The 15,943-nt window shown below is 38.0% G+C and overlaps 1 protein-coding gene across 2 annotated transcripts; it reads left to right on the top strand.

Moving 5' to 3' along the window:
• Positions 1 to 3,823: 3,823 nt before the first annotated feature.
• Positions 3,824 to 15,087, top strand: GATAD1 (GATA zinc finger domain containing 1). 2 transcript variants are annotated; one of them, XM_081933236.1, is made up of 5 exons: positions 3,824 to 4,263; positions 5,704 to 5,827; positions 7,677 to 7,736; positions 11,700 to 11,883; positions 13,593 to 15,087. In XM_081933236.1, exons 1-5 carry the CDS (start codon positions 4,028 to 4,030, stop codon positions 13,781 to 13,783), a joined length of 795 nt encoding a protein of 264 aa, XP_081789362.1. In that variant the 5' UTR covers positions 3,824 to 4,027; the 3' UTR covers positions 13,784 to 15,087. The 2 variants fall into 2 exon arrangements, with proteins under 2 accessions (XP_081789362.1, XP_081789363.1); XM_081933237.1 differs by having other exon boundaries at positions 3,840 to 4,258; positions 5,702 to 5,827.
• The last annotated feature ends 856 nt before the right edge of the window (positions 15,088 to 15,943 follow it).

Raw genomic sequence — 15,943 nt, forward strand, 5'->3', positions numbered from 1 at the left:
TTTTTGCTAGTCAGCTAACTAAGGTATGCGGGAAGCACACCACAATAGTAATGGGAGATTTTAACTATCCTGACATCAACTGGGAAACAAACTCTGTACCAAGTGGAAGATCCAACAGGTTCCTGACAAACCTAGCAGACAACTTTGTTTCCCAAAAGGTAGAGAAGGGAACAAGGGGATCAGCCATATTGGACTTAATTCTCACTAACAGAGAGGAAATGATAGAAGGTGTTGAGGCCACAGGAATCCTGGGGGCAAGTGACCATGCAATATTGGAATTCAACATTATGCAAACACAAGTAGTAGAACAAAGTCAAACTAGAGTCTTGGATTTTAAGAGAGCTAATTTCAATAAACTTAGAGAGAGCTTGGGTAAGGTGATCAGATTTTAACATTGGTAAAGCGGGACACCATTCACCTGGGGGGGGGGCTCTTGATTAAAAATTTGGTCTATATCCTTGCACCCCTAACCCTTTAGGGAAAAAAACCCTAGGGTCTTCAAACCTGACAGCTTTAAGACTTGTGGACTTCAACTCCCAGAATTCCTCCTCCAGTCATGTTGCAGCGACATCATCTGCGTGGATCTGCTCCATCTTCAGTTTTTTTCACCGGGACAGGGCTGCCGCTGAAGATGCCAACGAGCCCCCGCTGCCACCAGAATAACTGCTGCTGCCTCCTCCTCCTCCTCCAACAGCACCACCACATTTGCTGCCCGGCACTGCAACTAAGGTGAAGCTGCCAAAACTCCCGCTGGCGCCTCCGCCCATGGCAGTGGCAGCGGCGCCACCCCCTCCGCTCGGAGCACCTGAGCAGGGCCCCGCATTACTCCTGCCGTCTCCTCCTCCTCCGCCGTGCTTTTGAGAAGCCATGAGGCATTTTTTTCCTGCTCCCGCCCCCTCCGCTGCCTTCCTACTGGCTCCTGTGGCCTCATGGCTCCTCAAAAGCACGGAGGAGGAGGAGGAGGGGGCAGGGGTAACGTGGAGCCCAAGCCTGTAAAGATGAAGTAAGGAAAGCTAAGGTCACAAAGAAGAAAGGCTTGCCACGAAAGTAAAAAATAACAAAAAAAAAGCTTCTTCCAACATGTTAAAAACAAGAAAAAGGTTAAGGAAACAACTGGTCCATTGCTGGGAGAAAGTAGCAAAAAGGTGACAAGCAACAGGAAGAAAGCAGAACTATTAAACTCATGTTTTGCATATGTCTTTACACAAAGGGATAAAACAGTCCAACCTGTCAAAAGCAGCACCACAAAAATCAGATTAGGAACACAAATTGAAATAGGGAAGAAAGTGGTAAGTGAGCACCTGTCTACCCTAGACGAGTTCAAATCACCAGGACTGAATGGATTACACCCCAGGGTTCTGAAGGAACTGCCAGACGAGATCTCAGAACCACTGAACTATATTTTTCAGAAATCCTGGAGCACCGGAGAACTGCCAGAGGACTGGAAAAGAGCTGATGCGGTTCCCATCTTCAAAAAAGGAAAAAAAAATAGTTCCAGGAAATTTTAGACCTATCAACCTGACCTCAATACCAGGAAAGATTCTGGAAAAGATGATCAAGCAACAAATTAGCAAACACCTAGAAGTAAACAAAGTAATAGCCAAAAGCCAACATGGATTTGTCAAAAACAGATCATGCCAGACTAATCTTATTGCATTATTTGATAATGTGACAAAATTAGTGGACCAGAGGAATGCCGTGGATATAGTTTACTTGGACTTCAGTAAGGCATTTGATAAGGTAGACCATAACCTACTACTAGATAAAGTAGAAGAATGTGGGTTAGACAGCATCATCATCAGATGGATTCGTAACTGGCTGACCAACCGCACTCAACGTATAGCCCTCAATGGAAATGCATCTACATGGAGGGAGGTATGCAGTGGATATCCCAAGGCTCTGTTTTGGGCCCAGGACTCTTCAACATCTTTATCACTGATTTGGATGAGGGAATAAATGGGGAACTCATCAAATTTGCAAATGACACCAAGCTGGCAGGAATAGCCAACACTCCAGAAGATAGGCTAAAGATACAGAAGGACCTTGACAAACTTGAACATTGGGCACTATCTAATAAAATGAAATTCAATAGTGAAAAGAGTAAGGTTCTACATTTAGGCAAGAAAAACGAAATGCACAGGTACAGTATAGGTGGTACTGTGCTCAATAGTAGTAACTCTGAGAGGGATCTTGGAGTCCTAGTGGACAACCATTTAAATGTGAGCCAGCAGTGTGCAGCAGTTACCAAAAAAGCCAACATAGTTCTAGGCTACATAAACAGAGGGATAGAATCAAGATCATGTGAAGTGTTAATACCCCTTTATAATGCCTTGGTAAGGCCACACTTGGAATACTGCATCCAATTTTGGTCACCACAAAGTAGAAAAGATGTGGAGACTCTAGAAAGAGTGCAGAGAAGAGCAAGAAAGATGACTAGGCGACTGGAGACTAAAACATAAGAAGAACAGTTGCAGGGACTGGGTATGTCTAGTTTAATAGAAAGGACTAGGGGAGACATGATAGCATTGTTCCAATATCTCGGGGGTTGCCACAAAGAAAAGGGAGTCAAACTATTTTCCAAGGCACCTGAGGGTAGAACAAGAAGCAATAGATGGAAACTAATCAAGGAGAGAAGCAACTTAGAATTGAGGAGAAATTTCCTGACAGTTAGAACAATTAATCAGTGAAACAACTTGGCTCCAGAAGTTGTGAATGCCCCAACACTGGAAGTCTTTAAGATGTTGGATAGCCATTTGTCTGAAATGGTATAGGGTTTCCTGCCTAGGCAGGGGGTTGGACTAGAAGACCTCCCAGGTCCCTTCCAACTCTGCTATTGTATTATTGTAAACAATAAACAATAACAATAAAAAACGTTGATTACAGGTAGTCCTCAACTTGTAATAATTCGTTTAGTGGCAAATTACAACAACACTGAAAAAGTGACATAGTTGTTGCAGCATCCCATAGCCATGTGATCAAAATTCAGACGAATTTTATGTATATTTATGACGGTTGCTCTGATTTACCTTTTGCAACCTTACAAGAAAAGTCAACCGGGAAGCCAGGTTCCCTTAACTGTGTTACTAATTTAAAAACTGCAGTGATTCCCTTAACAACTGTAGCACAAAAGGTTGTTTAATGAGGCAAAGTCACTTAACAACTGTTTTGCTTAGTAACCAAAATTTTGGGCTCAATTGTGGATGTAAGTCAAGGACTACCTGTACATGTCAGACTTGAAAAGAAAGCATCAATTCTACATAACCTTCCAAGTGGCAAATTTATAGGTTTCCCTTTGCCAGTCCGGATTGTATCTTTTAGACTTGGAAGTATGTTCATGGACTTTCAGAATATGCTCTCTTTTTGTTGTTTCTCTGTGTCACATATGTGGGTATATGTGCATAATTTTGTATTATTTATTTATTTATTTATTTATTTAGTTAGTTATTTTGTTATGTTTATATAGTGCATATAGGAGGTGGTGACCCTTTGAGACCCATATGCAACGAAATTTCATTTTAATGTATGCTGATTACATACATTATACAGCGTACATTCAAAATGACAATAAAGTTATTCTAAGTCTCTATTGTTTAATTGCTGAAAAGGTACCAAGTTTTTTGCACCTGAAAAATGGGCTTCGGCTAAAAAGAAAGCACGGCTATACAATTCTTTATATATTTGCATTTATTAAAAGCCTAAAATTCCAAGTAGTAGACCTGGTTGCCAACGAGCTTCCCCACGGTCGGCTGGAGTCTCAACCAAGGCCGCCGCTGCCCCATCCCGGTTTTGACAGGCCCCACTTATTACAGAATTCACCACCCCCCACCACCACCTCCATACAGCCTCGAGCCGCGCATCCTGCTGGGCATCCAGCAGGGGGCGGCCTTCTCCGTCGCCGCCGCCCTGCTTTCCCTCCGTTTCCTCAGCAGCGCTGGCCTCTCGCCTTGGGCGCCGCTTCCGCGACCGATCCGTCGTGGCGGGTGGGCCGAGTGTCAGGAACCGAAGGAGCAAACGGGCCGGCGCCAGGATGCCGCTGGGCCTCAAGCCGACGTGCAGCGTCTGCCGCACCACTTCCTCGTCCATGTGGAAGAAAGGCGGGCAGGGCGAGATCCTCTGCAACAACTGCACGGGCCGTTCAGGGCCGGCCGCCGCTGGGGCGGCTTCCTACGCCGGCACCTCCGCGGCCTCGCAGCACAGCAACGGCGGCGGCGGCGGAGGGGGCGGCGGGAACAGCGGCGGCGGCGGCGGCGGGAAGCAGGTGAGGTGCTTGAGGAGCCGCCCCGAAACGATCGGCAACCGCGCGATTTATTTTTTTAGGCAGAGCTGCCTAAAGTTAGCCCGGCTCTGAGGCTGCGGGCCTCGACCTTTCCCCCCCCATCTCCCCTCCAGGCTTTGTACGAAGGACTTTCTCAATCCCCAAGCAGCGAGGAAACTGCTTTTTTAAAAAAAAATACGTTAAATATTCGTGTATCATTCGGGGTGGTGGCTATAAATCACGCTAGTTTGCGTTAGTGACAACGTTTACACGCGGTTTGCCTTCCCCCAGTGCTAAGGTTTAATGCTAAGGCATTAGACTACTGTTTAAAATAGACACTGAAAAGATACCCGTCGGGGTTTTTTTAGAAAAAAAGTATAAATGAGTAAACTTTAGAAAGTGCGCTCGGGGTGAGTCCAAAATACGATAGAAGACATTGAAAAAAGTTTGTTGCATCTGCTGGGATCTTAAACTCAAAAGTTGACTCAGCCTTCCGTCCTTTTCGAGGTCGGTAAAATGAGGACCCAAATTATTGGGGAAAATATGCTTAGACGCTGTAAACCCCTTAGAGGGGGCTGTAAAGGACTGTGAAGCGATGACATGTGCTATTGCTATATATGTTTCTATTCAGGAGTCCCATTAACTCCACAGGTGTACTCATTTATATATAAATTTGCAGTCTTAATTGTGAATGAGTGCCTTTTCACTTGGGAATAAAATCTCTGTCATGGGGTTGAGGCATGCCAACTTAAAAGTTTGCTTAACTTTAAAAAAAACAACTAAGTAACCACAATTATATTGCTTCATATAGTAAGCCACACACAAATAAATATACTGGGTGGAACTACCAATTTTGTGGAAACAGCCTCCCTGTGGATGATCCCTCTCCTTTATTGATCTTTCAAAAAGCTCTAAAAGCTAAGTTATTTTAGAGAAACTTCTATTTTGAGATGTTATTGTTCTTTGTATTGTGCTGGTTTATTGTTACTACAAAGATTAACTAATTTTTCATTTTATAATCTGGCTGTTAATGTATTCTTTTTTTTTGTAGGCTGCAGAGAGTCTTTTGAAGGGTGGTGAGCTAGTCATATGTTTAGATAGATAAATATACAGATAATGAAATACATGAGGTAGGGTATTGGGATATTTCTCAGAATTCATGGACGTGATTGGAAATGATTTCTGAGAATTGCTGAAGCTGCTGGCACTGTGTCTTGTTTTCTTGTGAGTCATTTTAATCTATGAGGAAAGTATGAAAAACATTTTTCATTGAAATTACCGGTACTGAGATGTGCTTTCAAGTAAATAAGTTTTGAATAGGAACTTAGTTTGTACACTTTTTCACCTGTTACCTTTTACTTCATGGTTCTTTTTAAATATGCATAATAATGTAAATGGAATTCAGACTACACTTTCTAAATATTTCTTATGTTTCATATGCCATAGAGTAAGCAAGAAATTCACAGAAGATCTGCTCGATTGAGGAACACGAAATATAAATCTGCTCCTGCTGCTGAGAAAAAGGTTTCCACTAAAGGAAAAGGGAGAAGGCATATTTTCAAATTAAAAAACGTAAGGATATTGTTACTAGTTAAACATTTGCTAATACCAGCAAGATTTAAACAGTTTTAAAAATTATTGATAGGTTTTCTTCATGGTCAACAGTTCTCTGCAGAAAAACAACAAAAAGTATCTGTCTGTCTGTCTGTCTACACACACACACACACACAAAAGTTTAAAATGCTATGATATGTAGATATTCAAGTGTGATGGACGCTCATTCATTGGTATACATATTGCACCAAGCTGTTATTATTTTCATGTAATGCTGAGTTATGAGTCATTGTTTATAAATCACAGTGGCTGGATTTACAGGCTTGAAAATAGACGCAAATTTATTGGGTGAATTTATTTATTTCCTTTGTGTTCCCATGGAAATGGTACCTTTGAGACTTGTCAGTATGGAAAATGAAATGAATTGGATGAAATTGGGATCAGTTAAGGGAAGGGTCTAGAAATTGTGGTCTAGAAATCTTTGTTGAGATGAGACTTGAAAAAGCTAATGGACTAATAGTTTTTGCAGCTATTTAAGGTTTTATTCTTAAACTTTTACATTTGGGATGACTGAATGGAGCTCAAGCGTTTACTGGCTGGATGCTCTTCCTAATACTTACATCAAGGGTGTCAAACTCAAGGCCCATGAGCTGCATTTGGCGTTTAGATCTGGCCCCAGGGCCATCCTGGAAATGGGTAAAGGACTGGTCCATGGTGTCTCTGCCAGTGAAAATGGAGCCTGGGAGGACCCTGTGAATGCTCCATTTTCATTGGCAGAGTGCTGAGGGAGGCCGTCGCAACCGAAAATGGAGCCCAGAAAGGTGCCCCCGATACAAGTAATGTTGAGCTGGTCACACCCACCTGGCCCCAGAGGTCAAACACAACTCTGATTCGGCCCTCAATGAAATCGAGTTTGACACCCTTGACCTACATAGAGTTTGCAGCAGACAATTAATCATTGCACCTTGAAAGAGAAATATTTGCTGCTACCTGGGATCGAAATCACAGCCTCCTGATGGTGAGGCTGTCTCTAGGCTGCCTCACCGCTCTGTTAAGTTGCTCCAACTCCACTCTGAGGCAAGAGATTACAGAGTTGCTTAAAAAATCCAAAATGTTAAGCTTTTACAATACTTTACAAAAAATGCTAAATTAGAAAAGTATTTTTTTTAATAAAAGAAAGCTTTATATGAAGAGCATACCCTTATCTTCATAGAATGAAATGTAGAATCTGGGCCAATCATCAATATGCCAATTATACTTCATATACTATGTATACAATATTTGGTGTACAAATTCAAATGTCAGAAATGTAACATGAAATATGAAATTAATTAGATCATTTTCTTTTTGTATATTATATATTTATTTTGTATTCAAAATTTTATTTTCTATTAATTCAGTTGCTTTTGTTTTATTTATTCTCTTTTTCAAACAGACTAACAGAATTGATCCATCTTTGGAAACTAACATTCATTTAATGTCACTTTCAAGCTTTGTTCTAACAGGTCCATATTGTATACAGCACAGTATACTTACATACCGCCAATGTCTAAAGAAGATTATAATTTCATATCTGAACACATTAAGAGTGATATAAGCTTCATCCAAGTTATTGAATTTACAAACTCCAGTAATAGTCTATTCTGTTATTATATGTTCATTTATTGAAACAGATACATCTAGCTGCTCTGCTATAAACTAGTGAATAGATTTCAGGCAATTTGAAATGCAGGTTCTGTAGTGTTTGATTTGATTACATGTTTGCATTTCGAAATACTTCCTGGTAATACTAGCCAACATGCAACTAGGTGCATTTTTGTCAAAGTTTTGTTCAATTAAGTCATAAACTTTTTCTTTTTTCTTTTAGCCCATCAAAGCTCCAGAATCTGTTGCCACAATCATTACAGCAGAATCTATCTTCTATAAGGTATGATTTTGATGTTTTAAAAAAGATTGTATTTATCTACATACAAATGTTATCACTGAATGCATTTATAATCTATTTCTGAGTATACAATTGTTGGATTGCTCTTTTAGTCTTAGAAATGTTCCTACTGTTTCCTAAGCAAATACACTGCTAAAGTTCAGGAATATTGAACCAATTTAAAAAAAAATCAAGGAAAATTGTTTATATGCTGGTGGAAGAATTTAATGAAGTTTATCTACTTACCTAAATGATTTAGGAATTTTATAATCCCTTAGGGAAAAGTCTGAACAGAATATATTTTAAAAACATTAATAGGATTTGCAATCTAAGTCTTTTGAGTGTTGTCTTGACTAAATAGGAAGGCTCTTTCCTGCTGCAGGTTAATGAATCTCCCCCCCAAAATTGTGTCTGGGATTTACATGTTTCTTCTAAAGTTTTCTAAAAGAACACACACACACCATTCTAAAATTAAAATATATTCAAGTAAAAAGCGATTTTAATTTGCATGAATGAAAAATTCAAGCAAATATGACTTTTGGAAGAGCTAAGTTTTCTTTTTCTTATTCAAGGATTCAAGTCTATAAGAGTTCTTATTGTAAATACTTACGTTATTTAATCATATTTCATGTTTGAAATTTTATTGAAGTGTATTTATGTTACTATAATTGGGTAATGAATTTACAGTTTATAGTATGAGTTTTGGTAGTACAGTGTTACTGAAATGTGTGAGCATACACACAGTTGGGTGGGTTGCTGCTGGCATTACTGCTGGTTCGGCGAACAATTTTTTTTTGCAAATGCTCTGCGCGCATGTGCATTTGCATATAAAAAGGTCTGCACATCTGCAAAACTTTAGAAAAGGGGGGGAGGAATACATTTCTGAAGTGAAAATTGTTTGCGCATGTGCAGAAAATACCATTACAATTTATGAATTTGTAATGCCATGAATTTTCCAACCACTTTATTCATTATATTATTATATGTATATACAGAGGTGGTTCCTACTGGTTCGGACCTGTTCAGCCGAACCAGTAGTAACTTGGCGGCCTGGGTTGCTGGAACCGGCAGCCCATGCCTGCCACCCCCATGAACTGGTTCTCCTCCGGCGGCGCCATCTAGATTTTCGGTTTTTATTTTAAAAAAGAATTACTCCCCCCCCCCCCCCCCCCCGTTTTCCTATGCTTTGGCTTGGATGTCTTCTTGGGGGTGGTAGGCATGAAATTTTCTCCCAAAATCTAATTGGCTCTAGTCTTAAAAGTCTCACATAGAAGCAGTTACTTTTCTTCTTCTCGCCTCTTTATACACACATGCATTTAGATCCTTCACAATTGTTTGATCAACAGTTTGCAAGTTTATTTGAAATGACTATACAGCACAGGTGTGCTAAACTTGCAAGGGAAACTTGCAAAGGGAAAACACCCAATGGGACTTCTTTCCCTAATAGCAGTTAAAGAACTGTCTTAGAATCTTTTAGTTATTCTAAGCATAGAAACATACAATTCTAATGAATTAAGGTTTATTAAAATGTAACATTTTATACCTACAGTTTCACTTTTTTTGCTCTGACAGTCGGAGCAGGTCAAACATCTAGTCCAATAACATGGGGATATCCTAGACAGAGGGTCTCCAGCAATGTTTTTTTTTTAATCTTTTATCTGATGGTTGCTGAAGTAAATTGCCTTGCACAACCGTTATTTATAACCTGTTCCTTAAGTGTTTATTTTTCCACCCCATAACAGAATAAAAGTGGAAAGCTGGAACCTAAAAAGTTTTTCAAAGAACCATTTTTTCTCTCGAAAGAGTTAAAGGTAGTTTTAGAACTACCTTTTTAAACAAACAGACAAAAAAAATCAATGACAAATCTTTTCCCACATAATTTTTCATCACTTGGCTCATCATTTGTTTTTCCATCTCTGCAATCATCTTTGTTTTATAAACCACAATTTATTTATTTTCCAATATTTGTCCATTGATTAGAACTTGGTTTATCTCTCTTTTTTGTTGGTCCGTAATTTCCTTTATGTTTATGATGGTAATAAAGATTTATTTTGATTCTTTCATGTTCACTTTTCCATATTTTGCTTCTTCTTTAGAGTTCTCAATATGATTAAGTGAAGAAATTATTATTGTCAATTTAATTGTAAGTTCATCTCCAAATTAAAAAAATATTTAAAATCATACCTTTATTTTGTCATTTTATAAATTTTACTCTTCCTCTTTTGATTCAAGGATAAAAGACAGGATTTAAACCCCCCCCCCCATTTATTTCTTTTTTCCTACCGGGACTTTGGTCCCCTCTAGTGTCCCATTTTTGCAATCACAACATCTCAAATGTCTGTTTCTTTATTTTCAAATTTCAACCAGTCCTTTCTTAGTAGACAATATTCCCACAAATATTTTATTTTATTGTTTCATAAACTGTAATATCCCAAATTTATTTTGTCTCTTAATTGGTTTTAAACTTTCTTCAATTATTTAGCTTTATCCATTTATTTTGTTTTTCAAACATTTTGCTTGGGAGAGCTGTTTTAAAATAATTATAAATCCAGATTTAGGAAGTGAAGCCAGGCAGACCCACTATTCTTAAAGGCACCGTTATCTTGAGAATTTGGTGGCTTCTCTCATCTCCTGTTGCTTAGACCTGCTATCTTGCAGTCTCCTTGCAAGGTATAGTTGTTGTGAGCCTAAGTGGGAGATGTCTCATTTTTTCCTTGTCCAGAGATATTCTGTTGGTCCAGCTTTGTCAGTCCATCAGCCATGTCATAATCTCTCTTCTTTCCTCATTGCCTCACCTGGAGATCTTTGGAATATCTCATCCTCATGAAAAATCTACACGCAGTAGAGCAAGTATGTCAAACATGCGGCTCACAGGGCAGATAAGGCCTGCGCAGGCCATGCGATTGGGATGGACACTCCTGCAGTAGAGGAAGCCACTGTCTTTAAGGACCATTATGAAATAGGATAGCTACTGCTGGCAAAAGAGGGAGATAAGACTGTATACACTTTTTTTCTACCTATTTGCTCAATGTATATTGGAGAAACAGGGTTGAAGAAAATTTCTGTGGTTTTAAAAATGGAAGAAGCATTAATAGTTTATAGAATGATGACACTATTCTGATAGGCATACTCTAGTAATAAAAGTAAACAAGTACAGTGAAAGAAATTGAACTACATTTGTAAAGATATGCAAACTAATGAAAAATAAGGCCACCAGCCTTATCCTTTGTCTTTTCTTAGATTGACTATTATCAGTAAAGTCAAGAAATATGCAATATGTCAGCCTTTATTTGGGTAACAATGAGGGGCTTAGAGACAAATCCAGTGTTTTTCTAAAAAATATACTCACTCTATAATACCAATATAATGGAAACTAGAAATTGAAGCTTGACTTCTGAAGAATCAGTATAGAAAGATCTTTTTAAAATTTAATTTTGGAGGAAATTTTTCAGAACACAATGGATAACCATGAAAACAAGTAGATGGAATAGATCAGAATTTTCTTAAGGCAAAAATGACTATGCTCAAATTATTGAATTGGCCACATTGTCTGAAGACCATAATTCTGGGAAAGGTAGACAGGATGAGAATAGGAGAATTAGCACCAAGGTGGATGGACTCAATTATCGTCACAATATTTGCATCATTGGAAAGAAGATCATCCTGGAAAAGATCTGACTGTATAGTTACTGGAAATTGATCTAAGTTGATAACACATAATGAATCAAATATGTTGGTTTTTTGCTGTCAGATGAGATGCTATTGTTGTTTTTATCAAAATACATTTTTATCTCTTAAGGACTAAATTGTTGGAAGACACTAAATATTTATTACATTTAGGAAATTTTTGTGTTAGAGAAGATACTATAAACGTTTTGTAGATAAAAGGCACAGTTTGTATAAATTAACAGAATCTATCAGCTGCAGTTAAGATTTTACATTTTTAACGATCTGTATCTTTTCTAGGGAATATACTATCAAATTGGAGATGTTGTTTCAGTGATTGATGAGCAAGATGGTAAAACATACTATGCTCAGATTAGAGGTTTTATTCAAGACCAATACTGTGAAAAAAGTGCAGCTTTAACATGGCTCATTCCTACTACAGCAAGCCCAAAAGACTATTTTGATCCTGCAACTTACATAATAGGTAAGTTCCAAGGACTAAAATATTATGTCTGGCTTGTCCTGTGGATAATTGTACAGCTTCATAGTTAATTTGTTTTTCTCCCCTAGAATGGCACCATCAGGCCTATATTTTCAGAGAAAATATATTTGCAGTAGAAACATGTATATTTAACAGCAGCCTCTTCTGTTCAATGTTTCTATCTGCTAAGGCAAAAATACCACTAAACGGGATCAGTTTACAGATTCTTTTCAGAAGCGTATGTCAACCTTATACATTATCTCTTAGCTTTTTTTTTTCCATCTGGGTGCCTTCCAAGTGTATGGAATTCAGTTCCCAAAGTTTCCCAACCAGTAGAGCAACTAAGAATACTGGGTATTGGTCTATAGATCTGGAAGAACGAGAAAGACTAGCTTTCCACCAATCAGCCTTATAAATCTCAAGTCAAAAGTATCCGGAAAAAAATAAGGTACAGAAATATAACAAGTTAAATACATGGTCTTTGCCTTGTCTTAACATCATCTGGAATAATCATGCAGAAAACAGGGTTGTAGCTCTATGTACTATGAATTTATGTCTATCTGCTTTATTAATTAAATTATTATGTATTAAATCATCTATGACTGCTCACTCCCATAGTCTTATCAACTTACAAAATCCAATTAGAATAAAATAAAACACATAAAATATGGCAGCCAGCTTAAAAACAACTGTAAAAATGAAAATATACTGGGAGTCATACAAATGCATTAGCCCATGTCTGGAAACAAAGATCTTAAGAGCCTTCCAAATTCCACAAAGAGGGGGCACCATATGTATCTCCGTGGGAATGCTGCAAAGGGTCGGGGTAGTGACAGAGAAGGCATGCTGCTTCATTCTCACAAGATGACAGTGTTTAATTGAGGGGGGTCCTAATGTGTAAACACACCCATTCTGACCAAACATACAATAATCCTCTATCTACAACCAGAATTTTATTCTTAAATCATGATATCTCTTAAGTAAAATTTCCCACATGATTGGACCCAATTTTACAACTATTTTATGGTAGTCATTAAGTGAATCATGTGGTTGTATGTCTAAAATATGCAGTCATTAAGCTAATCATATGTTCCCATTCTCTCAAATTAGCAGGTTTCTGGCAGTTTTTTTGGGGGGGGGGGTGTACTTCACAAATCAAGATCATGTGATTATAGCAGGGCAGCATTTTAGGATAGTTAGAAGAGCGTTATAAAGCACCCATTCTGAGGCTGTCTTAACTCCAAAGGGTCTCTAAACAATCAATCATCAGGAGAACCTGTACTGGACAGGCAAAAAGAGATAGACACTCCCTCAGATAGTCAAGGACTTTATAGGTAACACCAAGCACCTTGGAATGCACCTCGAAGTCAGATGGTAAACAGTGCAGTTCCTGTAATAGTGATGACATAGGGGAATTAACAAGGTTGTAACTGCTCAGGCCACTGCATTTAGAACAATTCTAGCTCGCAGATGGAAATACCAGAACCCCACTATGTAGAGCACATAGGTGTTAACATCACTGTCTGAAGATCTTCCTGTGCCAGGAAAAGATACAACTGGCACACAAAATGAACCTGTGCAAGGGACGTCCAGGCCATAGCTGCCGATTGAGCAATAGCTGCACAACCAAGAGGACCCCAAGATTCTTCTATGCTTTTTAATTTAGATGTATGTGTCACAACACTCACTGTAAAATAAATGCTTTTTTTTAGGACCAGAAGAAGATCTTCCAAGAAAAATTGAATACTTAGAATTTATCTGCCATGCGCCTTCAGAATATTTCAAATCTCGATCAACTCCTTTTCCTACGATACCCACTAGGCCAGAAAAAGGCTATATCTGGACTCATGTTGGACCTACTCCAGCAATTTCAATCAAGGAAACTATTAGTAGCAGCTTGTAATATCTCTTCAAAAAATGCTTTTATTTATATTTTAAATTACCATCTGACTTCTATTTATTGTTTAAATCTATGCCTTTGTCAATTTTTCATTTTTGAAGCTGTTTTATTTCAGAAAAAAATATGATATCATCTAGATCAATGAATATTTTAAAGTATTTCTGCTGTGTTAGAACTGTGCCCTTATATTAGGATACCATGTATAGTAATTTGTATTTAATTTGAGGAATGGAGCAAGTTTTCATTAAAAACTGAGCTGAAATTATAGGAAAATGGAGGAAAACCTTGATACAGATATACCAGAACACTATTTAAAACGTTTAATTGAAAAACATGGAAAAAATGAGTACATTTCCATGTTGCACATGTGCTATCCTTATCTGAAAAAAAGTTACTAAGTCTCCCTTACATAAAATCCATGGTGATTTTAAGAAAAATGTAAGGAATAATTCTGAAACAATTTTGGTGGAAAAGCATCTGTTTCAATATGATTCCATTATAATGGGCACTTTATTTGGATGATGGCTTTTGCCAGAACTTTAATGTGAATTCTTGAACCAACTTGTAATTCTTGTGACGTATTAATGCAGGGGTCCCCAACCCCCAGGCTGCACCCCATTCAGAACCAGTTTGCGGAAGTGGTGTGTGAGGACCCTATATTTGTGAAAGTGGCGTGTGCGTACACAGGAGACCATTCCCCTGTTTCCCGGTCTGCCAAGCCAGAAAGGGTGGGACTGCTATATTAAAGGATATCTTGTTGGTTCATTCCAAGGTTAATCTTGGGGAAATGTAACTTTCTACTTCTTTACCTTAAATCTTTGTGGCTAATAGAAATGAATAGGTGGAAGGAGGAGTGATAAAATAGTTTTTAAAATAAGTATTTGCCAGGTATCTTTTAAGAGACAGCTGAATAGCTATCCCTGGTGTTCTAACTGCATTTAGATCATTATTTTAAAGTTCTATCAAGTTACAGTTACTTTTGTCTTAGACATTGTTCAGAAATGGAGATTGTTTGTTAGCTTGAACTTGGATGATACGAAACCTGGTGCAATTATTTTAAATCATATAATTTTGTCTCAGTATGTCTAATTTAATTGTAAATTGTTCAGAAACCATGTTTAAATTGTGGCTTAATGTAAAGCCCAATCCCAGACTGATTATTTACATTTTTATTTGGTACCAGGTTTAATTTTAACATCAAAATGGCTTTTTATACTGCTGCTACTACTCATTAAGGATTTTGAAGAAATCCAGATCTATATTTTTTTGTATCATCGCATAAAACAATAAACAGATTGTATTCATAACTAGATTCTAATACGTGATGGATTAATACACCAGAGAATTAGTAAAAACAGACCTTCTGGTAAAAAATATTTCTGATGTTCTGGAAGTCCTGTATGAATCAGTTCTATTATTTATAAATTCTATTAGATTATAGGTATCACAGACTTGTTTTGCATTAACTTCAATTTATTAAGACTTGTTTAGATACAAATACTCGTTTAGCTTTATTGTCTTGGACAGTGTTACCAGTAATTGCAAACTGCCCATATTTACAATATTCACAGCATCTCTCCCAGTCACATGTTCATCATCATTGTCAGCTAATAAGCAAAAATAAGCTAATAAAAAAGTGCCTGATTTTTTCCTCATCTCATGGACACCTCATGGAGTGTCTAAATAAGTGATCCTTTCCAGAGTTACTTTCCTCTGCAGCAGGGTCTCAGACTTTAGTTAAATAGAACTCTCTAGTTTGGTGCTGCTGACATTGACAAAACTAATCAGTTTCACACTAAAGGTTTTTGTTTGCCTCCTAAGCAGCTTGATAGGCCAATAGCTGCTGCTAACACATTTCTTTCTATGTATACTCCCCATTGTGTGCCTGCTTATTCTTTTGTAATTCCTTCCTCGCCAGTGAATGTAAATACATCAATTCTCCTATCATTAATTATCCTAATCCCAGGAAGAACATTCCAAAAGGTGGAGAGTTGGAGGGGAAAGAGCTATAAGGTTTACACTGTTACCTGGCTTCCGTTTGAGTATGGAAACTTTACCTGCTGCTTGGGTTCAACTGGCTATTTGGGGTTGTTCCCTGAGGCAACAAAAGAAAGCAAAACCAAAGTTAAAATAAAATAATAATCCCAATCATGGTCCTATAAT

Source organism: Natrix helvetica (genome assembly GCF_964273705.1).
Source record: "Natrix helvetica genome assembly, chromosome: Z".
NCBI lineage: Eukaryota > Metazoa > Chordata > Lepidosauria > Squamata > Natricidae > Natrix > Natrix helvetica.